At 35.3% G+C, this 25,335-nt stretch overlaps 1 protein-coding gene across 8 annotated transcripts in view; it reads left to right on the forward strand.

Annotated features, from left to right (window-relative positions):
- Positions 1 to 25,335, forward strand: part of TSGA10 (testis specific 10) — a 135,183-nt gene that overhangs the window by 1,400 nt on the left and 108,448 nt on the right. For 4 of the 8 annotated variants that reach the window (XM_038551031.1, XM_038551030.1, XR_005365783.1 and 1 more), the window contains 8 exons: positions 4,867 to 4,995; positions 13,461 to 13,676; positions 18,832 to 18,897; positions 19,903 to 20,070; positions 20,473 to 20,628; positions 22,555 to 22,725; positions 22,817 to 22,894; positions 23,825 to 23,976. In XM_038551031.1, coding sequence (XP_038406959.1) covers positions 20,020 to 20,070; positions 20,473 to 20,628; positions 22,555 to 22,725; positions 22,817 to 22,894; positions 23,825 to 23,976 — 608 coding nt within the window. In that variant the 5' untranslated portion in view covers positions 4,867 to 4,995; positions 13,461 to 13,676; positions 18,832 to 18,897; positions 19,903 to 20,019. Of the gene's footprint in view, positions 1 to 4,866; positions 4,996 to 12,883; positions 13,020 to 13,460; positions 13,677 to 18,831; positions 18,898 to 19,902; positions 20,071 to 20,472; positions 20,629 to 22,554; positions 22,726 to 22,816; positions 22,895 to 23,824; positions 23,977 to 25,335 lie in introns of those variants that run through there. The other 4 variants (XM_038551033.1, XM_038551032.1, XM_038551034.1 and 1 more) reach the window with 3 other exon arrangements.

Genomic DNA, 25,335 nt, shown 5'->3' on the forward strand with positions numbered 1-25,335 from the left:
ATTTTAATTAATGAGAAGTAACTAGGAAGGCGTTATTAATGAAATATTTACTGTAAAATAAACTTTGGTGTGATTTAATGGCAGCTTCCAAAATATACTTTATTTTGTTGACTTGGAAAAAAGAAATCACTGCTTACAGTCCGGCATATAATCAGATGTAGAGATTCTGTTGGCTCTTTTCCTGTCTTCTTTTTAAGTTGCTTAGATCAGTTTTAGAGTAATTTGCTTTTAGAGTATTCCATATACAGAGGCAAGTAGAGCAGGTGTTACTATTCATTTTTTTCCTCATCACATGCTCTCTCTTCTCCCCAGATGTAGCCACCATCCTTACTTCTTATGATAACCAACCACTACCTTGCTTTTCTTTAGAGTTTCACTATCTTTGTATAGGAACCCGCATATTCTAGTTTGGCTTGTTTTTGAACTTTATATAAATGGAATTGTAGTAACTATTCCTTTTCAGTTTGCTTTTTTACTCAATGTGAGTTTTTTTTTTTTTTAAGATTTTTTATTTATTTATTCATGACAGAGAGAGAGAGAGAGAGAGAGAGAGAGAGGCAGAGGGAGATGCAGGCTCCATGCAGGGAGCCCGATTTGAGACTCGATCCCAGGTCTCCAGGATCACACCCTGGGCTGAAGGCGGCGCTAAACCGCTGGGCCACCAGGGCTGCCCTCAATGTGAGGTTTTTAAGTTTTATCCTTGTTGCTTGTAATTAGTTTGTTGTTTAATGTTTACCTAATCCACTATTAATGTTTTTACAGTTTTTGGTAAACATGAACCATTGCTGTGAACTTTCTCATATATGTGCCTCATAAGAATCTTTTTAATTGAGCTAGTTAGTAAGGTAGTTCTATTTGTGTTAGTTATGGGATTAACATGTTTATTATTAATATTTTTTAGTTTATGAAAGCCCCTTGAAAACAACTCTTTAACTCCTTCTTATGTTTCTTAGAGGTCTTGGTAAATGATACTTCTCCTAAGGCCATTGCTTTATTTTCCTTAAAAAAGACAAGTTATTCCTTTACAGAATAGTCTGGATTAGAAATAAGGAGCTTAAGTTTGAATGGATAATTAGATTATTTGTTTTTCATAAGAAAGTTTAAGCATTATGGCTTTACTGTTTTGTTTGAAGGGAATTCCCAAAATGTTTTTTGACTTACTTTTATAGTACAAAAACCTGTCTCAAAATTACTCAAAGAACTGTGTGATTTTTTTACATTTTTCTTTTAGTGAGGCTATTTCTTCCTACTTCAGTGTCTATCACTGTAAACTTTTGGAGACAGCTTTACAAAAAGAAAACAAGTAGACTTTTTGTGGAACCAGATTTCAGAATTCCATATAAAGTACTACAGTATTTTTAATTATCCTATCAAAATATTTGATGACATTTGTTGAGCATGTATTATATGCATGATATTTTGCTCAAGATTGATATTTTTTTATTTTTAGCACATGATCTTACCTCCTATTTCATAAAAAATGAAACTTCTACTAGGCAGGACTTTAAATTACTACCCCCTTTTTTTTTTTTTTTTTTTAAAGATTTTATTTATTTATTCATGAGAGACACAGAGAGAGGCAGAGACATAGGCAGAAGCAGGCTCCAAGCAGGGAGCCCGCTGTTGGACTTGATTCCGGGCCTCCAGGATCATGCCCGACCCTAAGGCAGAAGCCCAACTGCAGAGCCATCCAGGTGTCCCAAATTTCTACCCCTTCTTATCTAAATCTTCACCTGACCTTGCTTTCCTCTTATCTCAAAGGACGGACAGTGCACATACCGTTTATTTGGGTTTCCTTTTATTGGCTCTGTGGCCTTTCTCCATTAGTTAACATTAACCCATTCTTAGGAATCTTCGATGTGTTTATACTGTAGGGCTTCTTAACCTAGTGGACAAGAACTTTAGAGAGTTCTTGAATCCCCTGAAATTGTTTGTAAAGTTTTGTGTGTGTTTTTATTTTCTTGAGGAAAGGACTCAGCTTTTATCTAATTCTGAAGGGAGTCCTTGATAGAAAGAGACTTAAGAAAAGGTTTTCTCCTTTGTAACAACCATTCAACAACTGTAGTTGTCTTCTGCCTTTCACTCTACCTCTCATGATCATGCTTCCTAAAATAACTCTACGTTTTCTGTTTTCTTTGTTCATTACTCATTTATTAGTCCTCTTCAAATATGCTTCTACCTCATCTGTACCATTGAAACTACTTTTTTGAGTCATCAAAATTTTGTTATTTTGAAAATATTCTGTTGATTACCAACTTTGTGCTGAGCACTTCAGTAGCCATTAGAGATATAATAGCGAGCAGACAAAAGCCCAGATCTCTTGGAGTTTACATTCTAGTAGTGGGGAGACAGACAAAAACAAATTAAAAAATAAATGATATAATTTCAAATATCGTTAAGTGCAAATAACCTGATCAGAGAGTATTTAGGAGAGAGGCTACTGTAGGTAAGAAGGCAGGGAAGACCTGCTAACGTCTGAGCCAGAGAAGGAATCAGCCGTGTACAGGGCTGGGAGAGAGAGTGTTCTTAAGAGAGGGAAATCAAGAACAGAGAGCTTGAAGTGGAATGAGATGGGCACAGTGGAGGAACAGAAAGAAAACCAATAAAGCTGATGGGTGAAAAAGAGTACTGGGTCTACTTAGGGAAGTGAAGGCAGGAGCCAAATCATGTAGCATCTTAAAAAGTGTGAATTTTATTCTAATTGCAGTGTGAAGCCATTGGAGTGTTTTTGAGCAGGATCTCATTATTTTAATTAAAGTGATTGCTTTGATTTCAGTTCAGAAAAAAAGTTGTAGGGAGCAACAATAGAAGCACGAAGACCATTTAGGGAACTGTTACAGTAATTATGTGGGAGATGAATATGGAGGTAGTAATAAGCATGTTGAGAATGGATTTGGGAAATATTTTAGAGGTAGAACTAACACAGTTTGTTGTTGGGGGTCAGGGAAAGAGGAAACAAAGACAATCCCTTGGTTTTTGACTTTGGGCATTACACAAATGGTGGTGCATTTGACATGGGAAAAACTGGGAAGGAACATAGTGGAGGCAGGGTTGAGAGCAGGAGTGCAAGTGGGGGACCTAAGAGGTCTGTTTTATGGGCACCTGGGTGGCTCAGTGGTTGAGTATCTGCCTTTGGCTCGGGGCGTGATCCCATGATCCATGGGTCCTGGGATGGAGTCCTGCATCAGGCTCCCCACAGGGAGCCTGCTTCTCTCTCTGCCTATGTCTCTGCCTCTCTTTCCGTCTCTCATGAATAAATAAATAAAATCTTAAAAAAAAAAAAAAAGTCTGTTTTAGACATGTTAAAGTTGTGATTGTTCTGGACATTCAGTAGACACAATACAATGTGTTAAGTGCTCCAATAGGAGTATAGTCATGGTTTTGGAGGAATATGGAAAATATGTCCTAAATCTTTTTTGGGGAAGTTCAAGTCAAAAATACTTTTTTGTAGTCTTTTTCTCTAAATTTCCTTAGCATACATGTGCATTCCTCTGATATGGCATTAATCCTATTATACTGTAAATTCTGATTTGTTTGTTCAGGACTTCCCTAGACCCATTGAGGGATGAGGTGGTAGGTTTTTATTTGTTTTCCTTTTTTTTTTTTTTTTTTTTTTTTTTTTGGTTTCCTTTTTAAAGGAGGGGTGGTGCAGAAGGAGAGGGAAAGAAAGAATCTTAAGCAGGCTTCACGCCCCACACAGGGCTCAATCACACAACCCTGAGACCTGACCTGAGCCAGAATTAAGAGTTGGATGCTTAAATGACTGAGCCACCCAGGCACCCTACAAATTATTTCCCTAAATCACACAATTTCTGAGCTACATTGTCATGTAAAAAAGCATAGTGTGGAGCAGTATGCATAGTATGCTAAAGTGAAAAATATTTTAACATGTCATTTTGCACATGTGCAAATACATTATGTAGCAAAAAATCCTAAAAGTGGAATTATTTATATAGAAGCTATATGTATTTGTAATGTTAGATTTTGTGTAATTATTCTTCAGAAATATTGTATCAATTTATACTGTCCCCAGTGATGTATAAGAATGATAAATTATATATACAGCTTTCTGATCTTTGCCAATGTGAGGTTAAAAGTGGTATCTTGGTATATTAATTTGTGAGATTGAATGTCTTTAAATCTGTTTAAAAGCCATTTCTGTGAAATATCCATATTCTTTACTAGTTTTTCTATTAGGGTATTTCTTTTCCTTTTTTATTTACAGAAATTATTCCAATATTAGGGAAGTTAGCCCTTTGTAATATGGGTAGCAAACTTTTTTGTTAATATATAAAAGAAGCAATAAATAGGTAGCTAGTACCTATTGTATTGGACAACACAGGCCTAGAAGTAGTCTACATAATTTGCCTATGACCCATATTTTCTTAGAACAATGATTACCAAAGGGATAGGATGGGCTATGTCTTTTTTGAAAAGCATGTGTAATATTGTAGTTTTATGTTTGGAAAACAAAAAGTTTCATAATGTGAGGTTTTTAAAAAGTAAAGCTTGGGGATCCCTGGGTGGCGCAGTGGTTTAGCGCCTGCCTTTGGCCCAGGGCGTGATCCTGGAGACCCGGGATCGAATCCCACATCGGGCTCCCGGTGCATGGAGCCTGCTTCTCCCTCTGCCTGTGTCTCTGCCTCTCTCTCTCTCTCTCTCTGTGACTATCATAAATAAATAAAAAATTAAAAAAAAAAAAAGTAAAGCTTGATGAAAATTCTTTTAGCTGGTCAGGCAAAGTTAAAAATAATTAAAAATGTATCTAAGAATATTGTTAATTTTCAAATGTCATTGATTGTTGTGAAGAATCACAAAACTGTTTTAAACTGAATGTCTTGATATCATTCCCATTTTTTCTACTAGGTTACCACCAAAGAACATGATTTTGGTCTAGGGGCTCCAGTTTCTAAAGTTGAAAAATACCAGAATACTCTCCAGCTAGAACAAGAAGTGAGAAATCAAGATAAATTCATCTCTGCACTGAAATTACAGGTTACATTTAATTTCTGTATTTCCCTGAATTATTTTGGAATGGGCCTATTTTAAAAAAGAAGATGGAGAATAAATACTAATTCAGTGCTCACTGAAATCTTATGGGTCTAAAATCATTCCATTTTTATCTTACCCATTTTGATACATGCCGATTCAGATACATATGAGTGCAAACTGCGTGGCAAGTGTTGTATCCAGTGCTTTTAAGTACATAATCTTTCTTGATTCCAACCTCGTGAAATAGTGATGTGATTTTATCTTTTAGACATGGGAGCTGAAGTTCCAAGAGGCTATAGAATTATAATATTTGACTAACAAGTGACAGAGCTAAGTTGGATTTGTCTGAACTCCCAAGTTAGCTAGAATTTGAACCCAGTTGTCTGAACTCCAAGTTCAGTATTGTCTGTTCTCCTAGTGGCTGACCTGTGATAAGGCTCTAAAAGAAACTTCCTCTTCTCTAGGAAGATAGAGTAGACCCCCTTTATGCATCCCACTAAGCACAACTAAAAATGCTGAACGTTTTGTTATAAAACAAACATAAGGACATTCTGAAAGGTGGGCAGAAGAAGGAAGACTGGCTAGGGACCTCAGTATATAGTAAGTGACGTGTTAGTGAATTCCTGGGTTTTCCTTTTGCTCCGTGTATCTCAGACAGTGCTGGAAAAACTGACATATAGAAACAATGGATGCATGCAAGAAAAGTTCTCAGAGGAGGCATTCCTACAGCTAAAGGACTAGGAAGGGGGCAGCCTAGCAATGTAGACCACTTTTTTTTTTTCCTGCTTTACGTTTTTATAATTTATATACATTTTTAATTTGGAAACAGTCTCAAATTTATCTAAAAGTTGCAATTATGGAAGAAAGAATATCCCCTCACCCTACCATTTGAGAGTAAGTTGTAGACCTGATGTCCTGATATCCCTAACATTTGAGTGGCTATTTCTATAAATAAGTACACTCTCCTATAAGATCACAATACAATCTGGTAAAATCAGGAAATGAACTTTAGTACATTGCTGCCAGCTAATCCTCTGACCCTATTCAAATTTTTGCCAGTTGTCCCATAATGTCCTCAATCACAAAAAGATCTAGTCCAGCATCACACGTTGTGTTTAGTTATTGTGTCCCTTTATCTTCTTCATTCCAGAACATTCTTCTTTGATTTTTATGACCATGACACTTTGAAGAATACAGGCCAATTATTTTGTAGAATGACCACTGATTTGGGTTTGCTATGATTATCTTTATGTTACGAACCTTTGGCTCGCTCATAACATATGTGGTAGCCAGCCTTCAAATTGGCACCACCCTCTTTACTCCCACTTTAATACAGTCTCCCTGCATATGGTACCAAAATTGATCTTTATAACCAAGAGCATAGAGCAGAAGTGATTAAGTGGGAAACAAGCTTCCATGTTGTGAGCAGCTCTGTGGATAATAGGCCCACGTGAAAAGGAACTCAAGTAGTCAGTAACCAGTGAGAAACTGAGGCCTGCCAACTGTGATGGTGAGCTTGGAAGTGGATTTGCCAGCCCCACTTAAACTTTGTCAGAATGACTGTCACCCTAACTGACTCCTTTCACCTAGTGAAAGACATTAAACTAGAATCACCAAATTAAGCCACTCCCAGATCCCTAATCCCAGGACACTGTGACATAATAAGTGTTGGCTTAAGGTACAAAATGAATACAGACAGGAATATCACAAAAGTGATGATGGATTCTTTTCATTGCATCCTATCAAGTAGCACACAATTTCATTTTGTCCCATTACAAATGATCTTTATTTGGATCCCTCTATTAAAGTGTTAACTTCTGGGCTTTTCCCTGGTGAAGTTCCTCTTGTTCTCTTTTAATTATTTTTTATTTTTTATATTGAAGTATAGTTGACGCACAGTGTTACATTAGTTTCAGGTGTACAGCATAGTGATTTGACAAGTCTATATGTTACACTGTGCTCACCACAAGTATAACTGCCATCTGTTACCATACAGTGCTAATATGATATCATTGAGTATATTCCCTATCTTTTAGCCTTCATCTTCATGACTTACTCATTCTGTAACTGGAAGGCTGTACCTCTCACTCCTCCTCACCCTTTTTTCCCATCCTCCTACCCTCTGGCAACCCTCATTTTGTTCTCTGTATTTATGGGTCTGTTTCTAATGCAGACGATTTTTGGACGGTAACTGGCTGTTCAGACACCATGAGAAAAGCTATAGCCCCACTCCTGCTGGCAAAGGCTGGGTAAAAAGCCTAGACTTCCACCCTTTTCAGGCTGTGACAGGGAATCCCAACCATACCTCATGCCCCATCCTCTAAGCCCCCATCCCATCAAGGTTGTATCAAGGAGGAATGCTGGGTGGGAAGTCAAGACCTTACTGCTCACGAGGCAATAAGTATCCCCCATCCCCATAGTGTTGGCAAAGACCACATGGGGATCCTAGATATCCACCCTCACCCAGAATAAGGAGGTGTCCCCTTTCCTTTTTGTTGAGCTGGTGTCAGAGGGGACCTCCTACAGAGTCAGGACTTTTACCACCTCCTAGCAATAACAAGTCCACCCACCCACAGTAGTGGTGAAAGATACATGGGAGCAGAAACAAGGTATCTGTATTCTATCTCAGTGTGGTAGTATTAGCAGAGGCCTGGTGGGGACCCTGAACTCCCATCCCTGCCTAGCAGTAACAAGGAAACCAGCCCTCCCCAGGTATCAACAGAGGCCTAAGAGAGAAATTGGACTTCCACCTACACCTAACAATAAGAAGATAGCATCTCCCATTTTTAGTTTGAACTAAAGTCACAGGAAGTGTCACAAGAAGCCTACTAAAACTCAAGAGCATATCTCAATGAAAAAAATCACTTCTTATCTCAAGAAGCAGGAATATCTTCACCTTGATAAGCAAAGACAACCAAGAGATGCCAACACAGAGATGTCTCACAGGATTAGAGATTGTCTCACAAGGATTTTAAATCAGTTACCATATAAATGCTTCAAGCAATTCTGAGTGTGTTTGAAACAAACACAAAACTAGAAAATCTCATCAAAGAAATAAAAGATATAAAGAAGAACCAAGTGAAAATTTTGGAAGCAACCAAGTTGTTCTTCAATAGATGAATAGATAAGCAAATTGTGTTATATCTGTACAATGGAATATTATTTGTTGGTAAAAAGAAATGAGCTATCAGGCCACAAAAAAGACATAATGGAAACTTGAAAGCAAATTGCTAGGTGAAAAAAAAATCTGAGGTTACATACTCTGTGATTCCAACTATATGACCTGGAAAAGGCAAAACATAGAGACATTAGTAAGATCACTTATTGCCAGGGATTTGGAGGAAGGAAGGGTGAGCCGGGTGAATGGAGCACAGGTTTTTTAGGGCAATGAAACTATTCTGTATTGTGTATGTTACAGTAATGGTAGATACATGTTACTATGCATTTGTCGCAACCCACAGAATCTACCACCCAAAGAGTAAACCCTAATATAAACTCCAGACTTAAGTTAATGTGTCAGTGATCATTAATGTAGCGAAAGTACTAAACTAATACCATTCATAACTTAAGATGGGAAACTGTGTGTTGGGTGGGGAAAAAGGGTATTGGGAACTCTGTACTTCCTGATCAATTTTTTTGTAAACTTAAAACTGCTCTAAAATAAAGTCTAGGGGTGCCTGGTGGCTCAATCAGTTAAGCATCTCCCTTCAGTTCAGACTATAATCCCAGGGTCCTAGGATTGAGCCCCACATCTGGCTCCCTGCTCAGCAGGGAGTCTGCTTCTCCCTCTCCCTGCTCAAGTGCACATGCATGCTCTCTCTCCCTCAAATAAATAAAATCCTTTTAAAAAAGTCAAATCTATTAAAAATGTATGGGAGAAAATATTTCCAAATCATACATCTGATAAGGGATTAATATTGAGAACATATATAAAGAACTTTACAACTCAGCAATCAAAAAGCAAAACAACCCAATTCAAAAGTGGACAAAGGACTTGAATAGACATTTTTTCAAAGATACACAAATGGTAAATAAGCACATGAAAAGATGGTCAACATCATCATCCGTTGAAGAAATGCAAATCAAAACCACAATGAGGTATCACTTCATACCTATTAGGATGTCTGTTATCAAACAAAGTAACAAGTCCAGGTGAGGTGGTCTAGAAACTGGAGCCTTTGTGACTTGCTAGTGGGAGTGTAAAATGGTGTAGCCATGGTGAAATAAAGTTTGGCAGTTCCTGTAAAAGTTAAATATAGAATTACCCTATGATCCAGGTATTCCACTCCTAGATATATCTCCAAAAGATTAAAAATAGGGGGGATCCCTGGGTGGCACAGTGGTTTGGCGCCTGCCTTTGGCCCAGGGCATGATCCCGGAGACCCAGGATCGAATCCCACATTGGGCTCCAGGTGCATGGAGCCTGCTGGGATGGTTGTACAACATTGTGGATGTAGTGGATGTACTTAATGCCACCAAATCGTGTACTTAAAAATGGTTAGAATGATAAATTGTGTTTTACCACAATGAAAAAAAAACTTTAAAAATACAATAACTGAAATTAAAAACTCAGTGTTCTCAAACAACAGGTTGGAAAGAAGAGAGAAATGAATTGGTTAACATGAGAATAGGAAAATAGAAATAACGTAAACTGAAAAAATATAATAAAATGGGAAGAGTCATTCTCTTTGAGTTCAAAGCTTAATGTATAACTACAGTAGTTAAGACTGTATGGTATTACTAGAGGGATAGATATAGGTTGGTGATAGAGAATAGAAAATCCAAAAATAGCCTTCTACAAGTACAGCCAAAGGTTATTGACAAAAGTGGAAATGAGTTTGATGCAGGAAAGATAGTCTTTTCAACAAATGGTACTGAAACAATTGGATATCTTTTAGGGAAGAAAAATGAACCTAGACCTAAACCTCACACCTTGGGCAGCCCTGGTGGCTCAGCGGTTTGGCGCTGCCTTCAGCCCAGGGCATGATCCTGGAGACCCTGGATCGAGTCCCACGTCGGGCTCCCCGCATAGAGTCTGCTTCTCCCTCTGCCTCTCTCTCTCGCTCTCTCTGTCTCTCATGAATGAATGAATAAAATCTTAAAAAAAAAAGGAAAAAATAAACCTCACACCTTATACAAAATTTACAAAAATTAATTCAAAATGGATCATAGGTTTAAAATGTAAAACAGAAAACTATGGAACTTTTATAGGGTAACAGAAATCTTCAGGACTTTGGGCTTGGTGAAGAGTTGTTAGATGTGACACCGAAAGCATGATTCATAAAAGAAAAATTGATAATTTGGACTTCATTAAAATTTAAATCTTTTGCTTTGTGAAAGACTCTATTAACAGGATGAAAAAATAAGCTATAAACCTTATTTTTGCCAGAAGAATTATGTGTATCATATGTAGGATATATGAAGAATTCTTAAAACTCAGTAGTAAAAATCAACAACCCAATTAGAAAATGAACAAAAGACATAAGGAAATATTTCATAGAAGGATATATGTTGATAAGCACATAAAAAGATGTTTGTTTTTTCTAAACGTTAGGGAAACGTAAATACCTATAAGAACAGTTAAGATTAAAAATAGTGACAATATCCATTGCTGGCAAGGATAAGGAAGAAACCACATCACTCATACGTTCATGGTAGGAATGGGAAATGGTGCACCGCTCCAGAAAATAGTTCTTATAAACTAAACATACCATACAACCCAACAATTGCACTCCCAGGTATTTATTCCAGAGAAATAAAAACTTATGTCCACTCAAAACCCTGTATATGATTGTTCATAGGAAGCTTTATTTGTCATAAAGAATGGAAACAGGGCAGCCCCGGTGGCCCAGCGGTTTAGTGCCTGCCTTTGGCCCAGGGCCTGATCCTGGAGACCCGGGATCGAGTCCCGTGTCGGGCTCCCTGCATGGAGCCTGCTTCTCCTTCTGCCTGTGTCTCTGCCTCTCTCTCTCTCTGTGTCTTTCATGAATAAATAAATAAAATCTTAAAAATAAATAAAGAATGGAAACACCTACAATTTCCTTTAATTGGTGAGTGACTAAACAAACTGGTAATCTGTACCATGGAATGTTACTCAACAACAAAAAAGAATGAATTATAGATCTGTGTAACTTGGATACATCTCGTGGCATTATGCTGAGTGAAAAAGCCAATGTCAGAAGATCACGTACCCTGATCTTTATCACGTGATTTTATTTATATAACATTCCTGAGAAGACAAAATTATAGAGATTAGTGGTTGCTAAGAGTTAAGGATGGGGAGGGGAGAGGATGTGACTATAAAAGGGTAATAGGAGTGCAATCTTTGTGGTGATAAAATAATTCTGTATCTTAGTTCTACAGCAGTCTATACATGGGATCACATTTTAACAATGCCAAATCTCTGAGTTTGAGATTGTACTATAATTATTTAAGATATAACTATTGGGGAAAGTGGGCTAAGGGCCCAGGGGACCTTTTTGTATACTTTGCAACTTCCTGTGAATCTTCTGGTTATTTCAAAATAAGTTTTTTTAAAAGCTATTTTTTGAGGACCTGTCATCTGCCAGAAATTTTACTTGAACTTTTTTTATGTGACTACAACCCTGCAAGTTGTAGGTATTCTGTCTACTTAACAGATGAAGGTCAAGAGGCTTCCATTTATTTTTTCTGAAGTTAGAGGCATCTCTTAGGATCAAGAAAATATGGTAAATTGTCCAGGGTTAAGTAATTGACAAAGAACTACAACAGAATTTGAACCTATCTGCCTAATTCCAAAGCCTACATCCTTTCTACCACTTGAAACTGCCTCTTCTAAAGTACTTGTGTTTTGGAATTTTGGAGTTCAGTAGAAGTAGGGCTTGCTTGATGTTAGAAGTGAGGAGAGTGTTTCTTTGTTTTATTTATTCATTTAAAAATAATTTGAGCGTTATATGCTAGATAAATAGTAAATGATACAGAAATGAGAGGTGTGGGACGCCTGGGTGGCTCAGTGGTTGGGCACCTGCCTTCGGCTCAGGTCGCAATCCCGGAGTCCGGGATCAAGTCCTGTATCAGGCTCCCTGTGGGGAGCCTGCTTCTGCCTCTGCCTGTGTCTTTGCCTCTCTCATTCTGTGTCTCTCATGAATAAATAAATAAAATATTAAAAAAAAAAAGAAATTAGAGGTGTGTTAATACTGAAGTTGGAGACAATCCCTTTAAAGTTTAGAATTTAGTGGAAGGGACAGGGAGTTAAATAATATATGTTATAAAATACCAAGATTAAACTGTGTAAGAGGCTTAATGGGACTACAAAGGGGAGGAGCATTTAGCCTCTCCTGGTACAATGGAAGGTTAGCAAACATTTTTAGTATGCTCTTATTGCTCAGAAATGTGGCACTATAGAAGCCATAAATAAAGATAAAAAGACATATAGATAGATAAGTTGAAGTTTATGTTTATCCCACATCCTATAGTTTTAAAAAAGATACAAGTAATAAAAATAACTTAGGTAATAAGAATAGGGGAAGATAAACTTTGTGAAAGCATGGGACAAGAATAGCAGACAGGAGATCATTGCACACAGGTTCTGTGCTAGTTGCTAGAGGTAGGTTACAGATAGGCTTTAAAATTCCCTGAGACCAGGGCAAAAAAGGAAATTTTAGTTAATTCACCACAGGGATGCCTGGGTGGCTCAGCAGTTAAGTGACTGCCTTCAGCTCAGGGCGTGATGCTGGAGTTCCCGGATCGAGTCCCACATCGGGCTCCCTGCATGGAGCCTGCTTCTCCCTCTGTTTGTGTCTGTGTGTCTCTCATGAATGAATAAACAAAATCTTAAAAAAAAAGTAATTTATCATAAGTCCTGACACATAATTATGTTCAATGAGTCTAATATATTTTTTTTCCTTTAAAGGCATTTGGATACCTCCATGATAGAAAAGGCCCCTTTCTTCATCCGTTGATGGTTTAATAGTGGGCTGGGAAGGAAAGCTGTGGTCCTCCACTTTAGTCAGCAAATACTTGATTGATTTGGTATTTAGCTTAGTCAAGTAAGTTACTGATATGGTCAAAAGAACTTTTTTTTAAAGAGTTAACATATTTTGGTAACAATTAGAAATTTAATTCTAAAGAACATCTAATATAAATTATTAAAATTAGTAATTTCAAGACTGGTTTATCTTGTGAAGATATAAATATTTGGCTATTTTTCTAATAGTTTTAGTTGAAAATCAAAACTTAATAGTAATTAAGTTTATTATAAATTGTCTTAGAAGATGTAGCTATAAACCTTTAAATTTTCATTTAATATATTTTTTCAGATAGGTATTACATTCACATGGTGCAAATTTTGGAAAGTGAAAAAATGTATATACTTAGGTTTCCTTCCAAGGAAATAAATCTCCCTTCCTGATTCCAGTTATCTAATTGTTTTCCTCAGAGGAAATCAAGGGAAATATTTTAATATGATTTTTTTTTTCTAATTACAACAGATTGAAGATCTCAAACAGACAAATCATGGCTTGGAAGAATATGTTAGGAAACTCTTGGATAGTAAGGAGGTGGTAAGCAGTCAAGTAGATGATTTAACCAGCCACAATGAGCATCTTTGTAAAGAATTGATTAAAATTGACCAACTAGCAGAGCAACTAGAAAAAGAGAAAAATTTTGTGGTGGATACTGCTGACAAAGAACTTGAAGAAGCAAAGGTATTACATTTACCACTAATAGGAATTTTTATTGTTGTAACTGACATATAGCATTATATTAGCTCGAGGTGTACAATATGATTATTTCTATATATTGTGAAATGATCACTGCAATAATTCTAGTTAGCATTGGACTACTGATCAGGATTTTAATTCTACTTTAAACATCATGTAAGTGCAATGGAAAAAGTGACATTCTCATATCATTTCAAAGTTTTTGAGGTTTGCCATTACATTTAAATGTCTACCTACGGATTAAAATATATTGTACTGCACATTTTATTTCTTTTAAAAGTTTTTGCTCAAAAAATTTCTTAAGTAAGATGTAGTCATGGTAAAAATTTCAGGCAATAGAAATGTTCTGTAGATGTGGTATATATGTATACAATGGAATATGTTTGCTCAACCATTGAACAGAATGAAATCTAGCCATTTACAAGGACGTGGATAGGGCTCAGAAATGTGGCATTATGTATTATGCTAAGTGTATTATGCTAAGCAAAATAAGTCAGAGACATATACCATATGATTTCATTAATACATGGAATTTAGGAAATAAAACAAATGAACATATGGGAAGAGTGGGGGGAAAGAGAGGGGAAAGTAAACCATAAGACATTCTTAACAATAGAGAATAAACAGGGTTGTTGAGAGATGTTGAGAGATAGGCTAAACGGGTGATGGATGTCAAGGAGGGCACTTGTTATGATGAGCCCTGGGTGTTACATGTGAGTGATGAATCACTAAATTCTAATCCTGAAACCAATAATACACTATATATAGTTAGCTAACCAGAATTTAATAAAAATTTGGAAGAAAAACAGGAATGTTCTGTATATAGGACATATCTCTCCCTAATTCTCTCTCTTGCATAGATACCTACCAACAGATAGATAATACTTACATTTCCATCCTTTTTTCTATTTTCACAACACACAGTTTATTTCACATTATATTTTTTTATTCAAAAAATTTTTTTTAGATTTTATGTATTTATTCATGAGAGATAGAGAGAGGCAGAGATATAGGCAGAGGGAGAAGCAGACTCCCTACGGGGATCCCAATGCAGGACTCCATCCTTGGACCCTGGGATCATACCCTGAGCCAAAGGCAGATGCTCAACCACTGAGCCACCCAGGCATCCCTATTTCACACTTTAAAAGGTTTTTGTGTTTTTTTTTTTAAAGGTTTTTTAATCAAAGTTTTAAGTTTCTGTGTATTAAAATGTGTTAGTCTCCACTTCTTCTGAGTTTTATTTCTTTGAGGTTCTCCCCCTTTTAAAAAATCTGAATAGATTTTAATTTTAGAGCAGTTTTGGCAACATTTTAGCAAAATTAAGCAGTAGGTAAAGAGCTTTTCCATATGCCTCCTGTCCCTGAATATGGACAGCCTTCCTATTAACAAAGTTACAGACCATCACATCCTGTTCACTAGAAGTGAGTCACTAAGTCTGTACCACACTTAAGGGGAAGGAAATTAAACTCCATCTTTTGAAGTAAGGAATATCAAAACTTATGGACAAAAAAAAAAAAAAAAAAACCTTAATGGACATATTTTAAAACCACCAGAACTATATACCTTCTTTATCTGCTCGTTGTAAATTTTTTTATCATGTATATCTTACTAATACAGTATTTCTCAGCTAACTGAACATAAATTTTTGAAAGAAAGAGAATTTTAATTTTGCCATTACTAGTTTCTTCATACAATTTATATTTTGAGTAATATAAGGGCTATTATTGGACTGGATCTTTGGTTATTCTTGTCATTACTGTTACATTTACGTATGATTCATCAATCAAAAATATTTCAAAATTTAGCATGTGGAAGATGAAGTGTAAAGGCTATTTAAGTTTTTCATCCTCTCCCACCCCATGCTTATCCCTTTGTCTCCCTTGCTTTTTTTTTTTTTCTATAGCACTTTCCAACTACTGCCTCCTTACTATTTTTTGGAATTTAGCAGACATTCCTTTGCTTTAGGACATTTGCTATAGCTATATCTTCTGCCTGGAATGTTCTTCCAGATTTTTATATGGTTGACCCCTTTCTCTGTGCCCACAGGTCTCCTTTTAATGAGGACTTATCTGATAACCCTATTTAAAATTCCAGTCTGTTCCTTCATAAACACTTCCAGTATCTTAACTCTGTTCTTTTTTTTCCCCCAATGTACTATAGAATTTGTTAGGTTTTTATTTTTTTAAGATTTTATTTATTGATTCATGAGAGACAGAAAGAGAGCAGAGACACAGGCAGCGGGAAGAGAAGGAGGCTTCATGCAGGGAGCCCGATGTGGGACTTGATCCTGGACTCCGAGATCTTGCCCTGAGCTGAAGGGAAGATGCTCAACCACTGAACCACCCAGGCATCCCTGTTAGCTTTATTTTTTACTGTCTGCCCAGCTGGAATGTAAGGTCCCCAAAGGCAGAGATCTTTGGTGTTTTTTGGTTTTTTTTTTTCACTTTTTTATCTCAGTTGCCTAGAACAGATGTGAATGTTCATTATGTATTTTTTTGAATAAAGTAGTAACTGTCAGATACATATTTTACCTATTTTATTTTTCTCTTTTCAACTAGAATGTAAGTTCTACGAGGTCAGAGGTTTTCTTTTTTTTTTTTTTAATTTAAATTCATTTAGTTAACATGTATTACTGGTTTCAGAGGTAGAGGTCAGTGATTCATCAGTTTTATATAACACCCAGTGCTTGTTACATCGCATGCCCTCCTTAATGCCCATCACCCTGTTATCCCATCCCCCTACCCCGCTCCCCTCCAGCAACCCTCAGTTTGTTTCCTATGGTTAAGAGGGTTAAGAGTCTCTTACAGTTTTTCTCCCTCTCTGATTACATCTTGTTTTATTTTTCCCTCCCTTCCATTATACTCCTCTGTTTTGTTTCTTAAATTCCACACGAGTGAAATCAAAAGACAGTTGTCTTTCTGATTGACTTATTTCGCTTAGCATAATATCCTCTAGTTCTATCCATGTTGTTGGAAATGGCAAGATTTCATTTTTTGATGGCTTAGTAGTACTCCATTGTGTGTGTATATATGTATACACACATTACATCTTTATCCATTCATCTGGACATCTTAGCTCTTTCCGTAGTTTGGCTATTGTGGACATTGCTGCTATAAACATTGGGGTGCAGATGGAGGGCATAGGATTTTTGTCTGTTTTATTCCCTGCTATCCCCAGCACAATGTCAGGCACACAGTAGGTTCTCATTAATCATTTGTCAAATAAATGAAAACACTGGGTTAGCATCTTTTTATTTGGACCAGTTGTAATTTTGTTTTTCAGAATGAAATTAGCATTGTTTTTTATGTCTGCAAAAGTAATATATGTTTATTATAAAAATTTCCATGTGGAAGCGTGAAATGAAGAAAATAACATTTATTGTAATCACATCTTGCTATAATTAGGCATAATCTTATCTTCCTCAGTTTACATATTACTGCTTATGTTTCATTTGTATCTAGGATATGTGTGTATAAATTTCTTTTTCATAGCAATGTGTCAGATAAAATTTTTGGCAGTGTGAGTTTTTATACTAATATGGGCATCTCTATACATAACTTAATATAGATCCATTTCTTTTTGATATCTACATAATAGTGTAAATTAAAGCATTGAAAATTGTCTGTTGGAAACTGCATTAGCTTTTCCAAACTGTACATGTTTTGTTTCATACCATTAACCCTTAATATTTTATAAACTACAAAAAAATATGACTGCCAGAGAAATCTTAAAAAAGAACTTGGGTCTAAAGAACAAATGAGGAGCAATAATTCCAGAAAAGTCAAATTTAAAATATAGCAGGAAACAGTTTAGAATAATGAGGGGAAGGTTTATGAATTAAGAAATAAATTTATTAAACTAATATGCCAACTTATAGATTATATCAAATAGATCTTTGTGTAAAAATAGTTACTGTCCTCTAGAAATATGCAATCTAGTCATATACTAGATATATGATTATGACTACAGGTAGCTATATTATAAGACTGGGTATGTTTGATTTCCTAAAACTGATACAAAAAATGTTTTATGAATTTGGTTGATCTAGAGTTCAGAGGAGAAAGCAAACACTTCTGACTTTGGTGATTGAGGAAAACTTTTATCCTATCCATTCTTTTATCTCTTCCCTATTATCATCTTTAGAATTATAATTAGTATTAACATTTTGTTGCAGTTTGTAGGGAGTAATTTGGTAAAATATAACCAATTACTATTTGGTAATAAACATGGGTTAATTGAAAGGAAATGCTGTATTTCATCCTATGTTCTTTTACCACCCAAAGGTAGGTGAACAGAAAGAATAGGTTATCTTTTCTTTTGTACATTATCCACCACATGTTTTTATTTTTAAGTGACTTCCTTTTTTAAGTTTTAATTGTATTTTATTTTTCCTCACTTGGGTGTTCTCTTTAATCCCCATCCCATCTTTTACCTATTCCACCCACACCCCACTCTGATAACTCTCAGTTTGTTCTCTGTGGTTAAGAGACTGTTTCTTCGTTTGTCACTCTCTCTCTCTCTTTTTTTTCCTTTTCTCGTTTGTTTTGTTTCTCAAATTCCACATATGAGTGAAATCATATGGTATTTGTCTTTCTCTGACTTATTTCCCTTAGCATTAGCTTTCTAGCTTCATCTATGTTGCAAATGGCAAGATTCATTCCTTTTATGACTGAATAATATTCTATTTTGTGTGTGTGGGTGTGTGTGTGTGTGTGTGTGTATACAACCACATATATATCCATTTTTCGATGGCCACTTTGGCTGTTTCCATAATTTGGCTATTGTAAATAATATTGCAATAGATACAGGGATGCATATATCCCTTTGAATTAGTGTTTTTGTATTTTTTGGGTAAATACCCAATAGTGCAATTATTGGATCGTAAGGTAGTTACAGTTTTAATTTTGGGGGAACCTTCTTATTGTTTTTCAGTTTCTGCACTAGTTTACATTCCCAACGGTTCATGAAGTTTTCTTTTGCTCCACATCCTTGCCAATACCTGTTGTTTCAAGTGGCTTCCTTCTTTGATGTTCTCTTTTTAGTTCAATTTGTTTAAATATTTTTAATCTAAATAACAATTTTCTAAATAACAATTTAAGTATTTTTAATCTAAATGGCAATTTTCAAATTTATTTTTCAGATTGAACTCATTTGCCAGCAAAATAATATAATAGTATTGGAAGATACAATTAAAAGGCTTAGATCTGTAAGTATGTTTTTCATAAATGTAGGTTGAGGAATCATTTTTATTCTGTTAGACTACAAAAAAATGATGTATGTGTTTTAGCTCTCATGCATTTTGTGAACAATGAAAAATGTTTTCTAAAATCAGCACTCTGGTGTACAAGGGCACTTCCCATCTGTAAGAGCCTTGCCGTTCTTGCTCTATTTCATCATTACACCTTTCTTTCCTAGAGGTGGAAAGAACTTTTGGTTGGTTCTATTGGTGTCCTTAGCTACTACTTGATTGAATGATGACTGTGAATAATTTAATTCTCAAAATATAAGATGCATTTGTTTACACATTAACTTTTATTCCTCCTAGTAATAAATATTAAGTCAGATGTTGTATGTTAATTCCGGGTAATGTGTTTTTTGTTTTTGTTTTATCTAACAATGTAAAAATGAAAAAGTGCTCCGTTCAGATGATTTAATGCTATCATTTAAAATATTTGGAACACCCTCTCTGAAAGCATATCTGTAATTTTCTCCCAATAAAGTATTGGTAAAATAAAGATTGTAAAAGAAAAAATGCTTCTGAGGTGAATGAGAATGTACTTGAAAGTATATACAAGTATAGAATATCCAGCATTCATTTAATTTATTTATTTGTTGAACAATTATTGAATAAAACTTAGATGCAATGAAAGAAGTTTTAATATTGGCATTCTTGTTTTCTAAGTAAATTTATTCAATTTCTAGGACTTGTAACTAGATCTGTGGACATTTCTGGCCTCTCTGAAATTTCTTTACCATTTTTTCTTAAAATTATTGAGTAAATTTGAGGTGCTTTTAGTTAAATAAAAATATAGTACATTCAGAAATGCTAGAAAAAGAAGACATCTAGCTGCTTTCTAAGGAATATAGATTAATTATTTTTATAATACCAAATTTATTATTTTTTAAGGACCCTGTTTATTCAATTTTCATTTAGGATATGATACTATGGTTTAACCTGAAATAATGACCCAATTTTTTCCTCCTTGGCAAGATAATTTTAGAGACTGAAAAAGCACAAAATAAATCTCCTTCCAGACTTGATTCCTTTGTCAAGACTTTAGAAGCAGACAGAGATTACTACAAGAGTGAAGCTCAAAATTTGAGAAAGATGATCAGAAGTAGGTCTAAAAGTCCAAGACGCCCATCTCCATCTTCCCGGGTAGGTTTTGGAAACTTACAAATATTTTGGAGTTTGTTCCTCAAACACAAACTTTTGTTCTTTGATTTACATAATGTGTAAATAATTCATTTTGATTTGGCATGAATTGGTATATCCAAGAATTGGGGAAACAGATCTCTTTGATGGCACAGTGGTCCATTGAATTTGATTCTTTATCACTAGTATTGGTAGTGGTTGGGAGGTAATCAGATAAATGTGGACCAGTTTGGGATGAAACTTTTTAAAAGAGAAGTGATTTTTTTTAACTTTTTTTTTTTATCATTTCCTTTCATTATATAGTCATGTTTCCTTGAGTAGAGATTGTGTACTGCTATTAGTAGCACTGATTTTTAGAACCACATGTCAAAGAAGAATTTCACATTTCTTATGTAATAACTGTAGGGTACAAACTGTGATGTTGAGCTTTTGAAGACAACAAGAGACCGTGAAGAACTTAAATGCATGCTGGAAAAATATGAGCGTCATTTGGCAGAAATTCAGGGTAATGTCAAGGTTCTTACATCTGAAAGAGACAAGACCTTTCTTCTTTATGAACAGGTAAACTTATTTATAAATGAAATATCTAATTAATAATAATCAATTCCAGAGATAAATAATTTTTTAAGTTCTCTAAGAATGCTTAAATCTCCCAATCAGGGCAGCCTGGGTGGCTCAGAGGTTTAGCGCCACCTTTGGCTCAGGTTGTGATTCTGGAGTCCCAGGATCGAGTCCCGCGTTGGGCTCACTGCTTGGAGCCTGCTTCTCCCTCTGCCTGTGTCTCTGCCTCTCTCGGTCTGTCTCTCATGAATAAATAAATAAAATCTTTTAAAAATAAATAAATAAATCTCCCAAATTAACATAACATTTGGGAATTACTTTATTCTTAAGATATTCTTAATGAAACCTATCTTCTTAGAGGTGAGTTTATGGCCTTCAGAGTAGATGAGGTCTCAGAATGAGAAAGCTATAAAGGAATGGAGAAGTCAAGATGTAATGTTGGGATTTTTTTTTTGATTGGCAGAGGAACCTTTAAAAGAGATAAAGAAGATCAGAAACTAAGGTAGAACAATATTAAGCCCAAGGGAGGAAAGAATCTAAAACCTGGTGTTGGAGACAATGTCACATGTTACCAAATACCAAAAATGGGAACTGAGAAAAGGCTATATAGTGAGGTCATTTTTTGAAATTCTGCAAAAATGTAGGTATTGGAATCAGGCAGTTTACCTCGGGTAGGTGCGAGGAGCAGGCAATGGGTACAAACCGTGGTGCTTAAAGAAAAAATTATGTCAAATGCAAAAGAGATATGGGATTGTAAATGGGGCAACAAGGTCAAATGACATTTTTCAAGATAGAGGAGCCATGTATTAGTAGAAAGCAGGGAAGAAAGAGCCAGTGGAGAGGGAGCTATTCAGAGTGAGAGGAAATAATTATACAGTTGAGTCTTGAACAAAGTGGGACTATGGGTGCCAACCCTCTCGCTCAGTTGGAAAATCTATGTATAATTTTCGACTCCCCCCCCCCTCCAAAAAAAAAAACAAAAAGCTTTTGACTCCCCAGAATTTAATTGCAACTAGTCCGTTGACCAGAAACTTTAGCAATAATGTAGTCAGTTAACATGTTTCTTATATAGGTATTATACACTTCTCTTCCAATAAAATAAGCTAGAGGACATGTTAGTAAAAAATCATAAGGAGGAGAAAATACATTTATAGTAATATATTGTATTTATTGAAGACATCTATGTATAAGTGGACCTTATATAAGTTCAAACTCATGTTGTTCAAGGATCAACTGTAATTGAGTCAGGAGTATCCTAGAAGACATTTCAGGAGATGAGGTCCAGGATTCTGGTAAAGGCTTTGCTATGGAATTGAGAGGTAATATATCTTCCTCTGAGACTTGGAGACCAGCTGAATAGTTAGTGATCAAAATCAAGAGAAAGAAAGATTAGGGACTTTTAAATAGCACAGTAGGATATGAAATCATCTGTAGGTGTCCAGTAGGTTTGGGACTTGAGGGTGGTTTGAACAAGTATGAGAGAGTATATTGGGTTGTCAGTAAGGATTGATAGGCCTTCTGTCAGAGTAAAAGTAGCCAGGACACGGAAATGGCATATATATTTATGTAGAGAAGGATGGGAACAGTATAATATTTATTAAAATAGAATTTTGTTGAACCCAAATTTATATAACAAAATGGATGTAGTGTATTACATGCATATTTCTTAGTAAGACATTCTCTCTTGGATTGATTGCCTCCAAATTTTAAAAAATTTTTAGCAAAGATATAATAAATCAAACTTTTATTTTTTACACAGTCACTTGCATTTTTGGATATCATTTGCATTTATTTATAGAAGCTCATGCTCACTTAAAAATGTTGCATGCATTTATATATATGGGTTGTATTTAATTGGCTGGATATAAGATAGCTGTATTTGTGTCTGTTCCAAAGTTTATAGAAGTCTATATATTTAAATAATAGGCACAAGAAGAAATTGCCCGACTTCGACGAGAAATGATGAAAAACTGTAAATCTCCTAAATCAACAACAGCACATGCCATCCTCCGGCGGGTGGAGACTGAAAGAGATGTGGCCTTTACTGATTTACGAAGAATGACCACAGAACGAGATAGCCTGAGGGAAAGGCTAAAGGTTTGGGTAAATTTTATCTGTATGACCATTTCTGAAACACAATATAGTGACATTGAAAACATTTTTGTTTGTTTGTTTGTTTTTTAAACAGATTGCCCAAGAGACAGCATTTAATGAGAAGGCCCATTTGGAACAAAGGATAGAGGAGCTGGAGTGTACAGTTCATAACGTAAAGAAAAATCACTTTTGTGCTTTCGGCTATAAACTGTCAGTAGCTTCCCCCTTTCCCTTGTTTTCCATGTTCAGAGACGCTCTTTTATTTTTCTAAGATAGTGTTAATAATCCTAAAATATTTAAGATGGTGTGCATGGTATAAATTATCACTTTTTCATTATTTATTTCCTTCCAAAAAAATATAAGTAAAGTCTTTTTTTCTGTTGGGTTGCAAGTGTGTTCTTTTAAAAAACCCATTAGGGATACATCTGTGGGATTTTAGCAACTTTCTCATCTCCCTATTTTATTAAAGATAGCATTGTCAGATACAGAGAAACTGGTTTATTCTATCTAAAGGGTAGCTAAAGTAGAAGAAAGTATTATGAAATGAAAATTAATGAGAAGAATGTATTTAAGCTGAATTTAAAAGTGAAGCATCACTTTTTACTAATCAAGAATTTTAGATGCTATGAATATGTATTTGAGATGTTATGACTATATAAAGAAAATTAGGGGAATTTGACTTTCTATTACCAAATTTAATTGAATATATTTATAAATTCATCTGTATTACGTTATAATGAGAAAAAAAGCATTACTCAGGAGAAACATTTTTTTCATAATTCCTTTTTATATGTATAATTTGTTAATGTTTAACAACAAATAAATCCTTTTGCAAATAAGTTACATATGCTGCAGTCAAAATGAACCAGATTGAAAATGTAGATGCATATACTGTGATAGGCTTTATGCATAGGTTGTGCAGTGGCTTGTTCTTGTTCGTCTTCCACAGTACTTTGTCTATACAGCTTCCCACAACATTCAAGTCTAATCTGATCATCTCTTAGTGTAAATCTCGTCATATGCCACAGTTTGCACAAAGAAAGGATGTCTCTTAGGAAGATTTTGTTAGTGGTGGCAATAACCTTGTCATTCTACTTGTTAGCTTGATGATGAACGTATGGAGCAAATGTCAAATATGACTTTGATGAAGGAAACCATAACTACTGTGGAAAAAGAAATGAAATCACTAGCAAGAAAGGCAATGGACACTGAAAGTGAACTTGGCAGACAAAAGGCAGAGAATAATTCTTTGAGGTAAACTAAATTACCTTTAAACAACTAGTTTACTATAACTACTAGATCTGCTTTTTGTATTTTATAATGATATTTGTTGACTTTAATTTCTTAGAGGGTTATTATGAAGCATTTGTAGAAATCTCAGCACACATTAAATGATTTCCCCAAATTCCCTTATGGACTGGTAATGTCATACTTTTTCTTTTTTTTTAACGATTTTATTTATTTATTCATGAGAGACACAGAGAGAGAAGCAGAGACATAAGCAGAGGGAGAAGCAGGCTCCATCCAGGGAGCCTGATGTGGGATTCTAGCCGGGCATTCTGGGATCACGCTCTGAGCCAAAGGCAGACGCTCAACCATTGAGCCACCCAGGCGTCCCTAGTAGTGCCATAGTTAACTAGGAGTTAAACTTCTGGTAACTTTCATCTTACATTTTTTGCAGAAAGCCTAATGTTTAACTGAACTAGCTTTTACAAAGTCTGTCTGGGTACCAAGCATATTTGACCTTGGCCTTTGAACATGTAGGACCATATAATGGAACCTCTGTTAATTGAATGCCAAGTTGGTACTTAACCCTTCCTATATACTGGTATGGTAGTCCGAGAAATTCCAAATAAAGCAACCTACAGGCAATAAGTATAGGGGAATAAGTTTTTGAAGACCTCCATGTTAGCAGTTTTAGTGTCTGTTGAGGGGAAAGATAGCATTCTACATATTCAATTATGTTGAATTGCAGTGTATTTGAACATTTGAAAAATAGTAGTTCATATGAGTGTGAAATATATTATTAAGTCTACAGGTAATACTTGGTTCATATGCTCATATGAACTCCCATAGTCCTCTCTTTGATCTTTCAAGGGTCTGTGATACATATGTTGGAATAACTTGTTAGGACAGATAATCACTCAGATATTTTTCCTTCATTTAGTTTTAAATTTCCTGTTTAAAAGGATAATGCAAGCTCAGGTAAAATAAAAATAATAATAAAATGCCACAAAAACAACAACAAAGAAAACCCTGGAGAATAGAAAAAAGTGTGAAGATAATTTAAATCATCCATGATTCCCTAACTCACTGAAAACTATTATTAATATAGATCTCTTTCTAACCAGGAATATTTCCGTCCATGTTACATGAGCTTTCTATGTAATTGACGTCTTTCTATATTAGCTTACATATTTGGCCAGCCTCACTTAATTGTATATCATAAGCATTGCCAGTGTTATTAGAAGTTCCTTGAAAGCATTTTAGTAGTTTATTAAAATATTCTGTCAGATAGTTATATGATACTTGGAAGGTTTTTGCATACATTTGTTTTCTTTTAACAGTATTATTAGAGTCTAATTGACATACATTCAGTAAACTGCACATGTT

The sequence above is a fragment of the Canis lupus genome, chromosome 10, assembly GCF_011100685.1.
Source record: "Canis lupus familiaris isolate Mischka breed German Shepherd chromosome 10, alternate assembly UU_Cfam_GSD_1.0, whole genome shotgun sequence".
Taxonomy (NCBI): domain Eukaryota; kingdom Metazoa; phylum Chordata; class Mammalia; order Carnivora; family Canidae; genus Canis; species Canis lupus.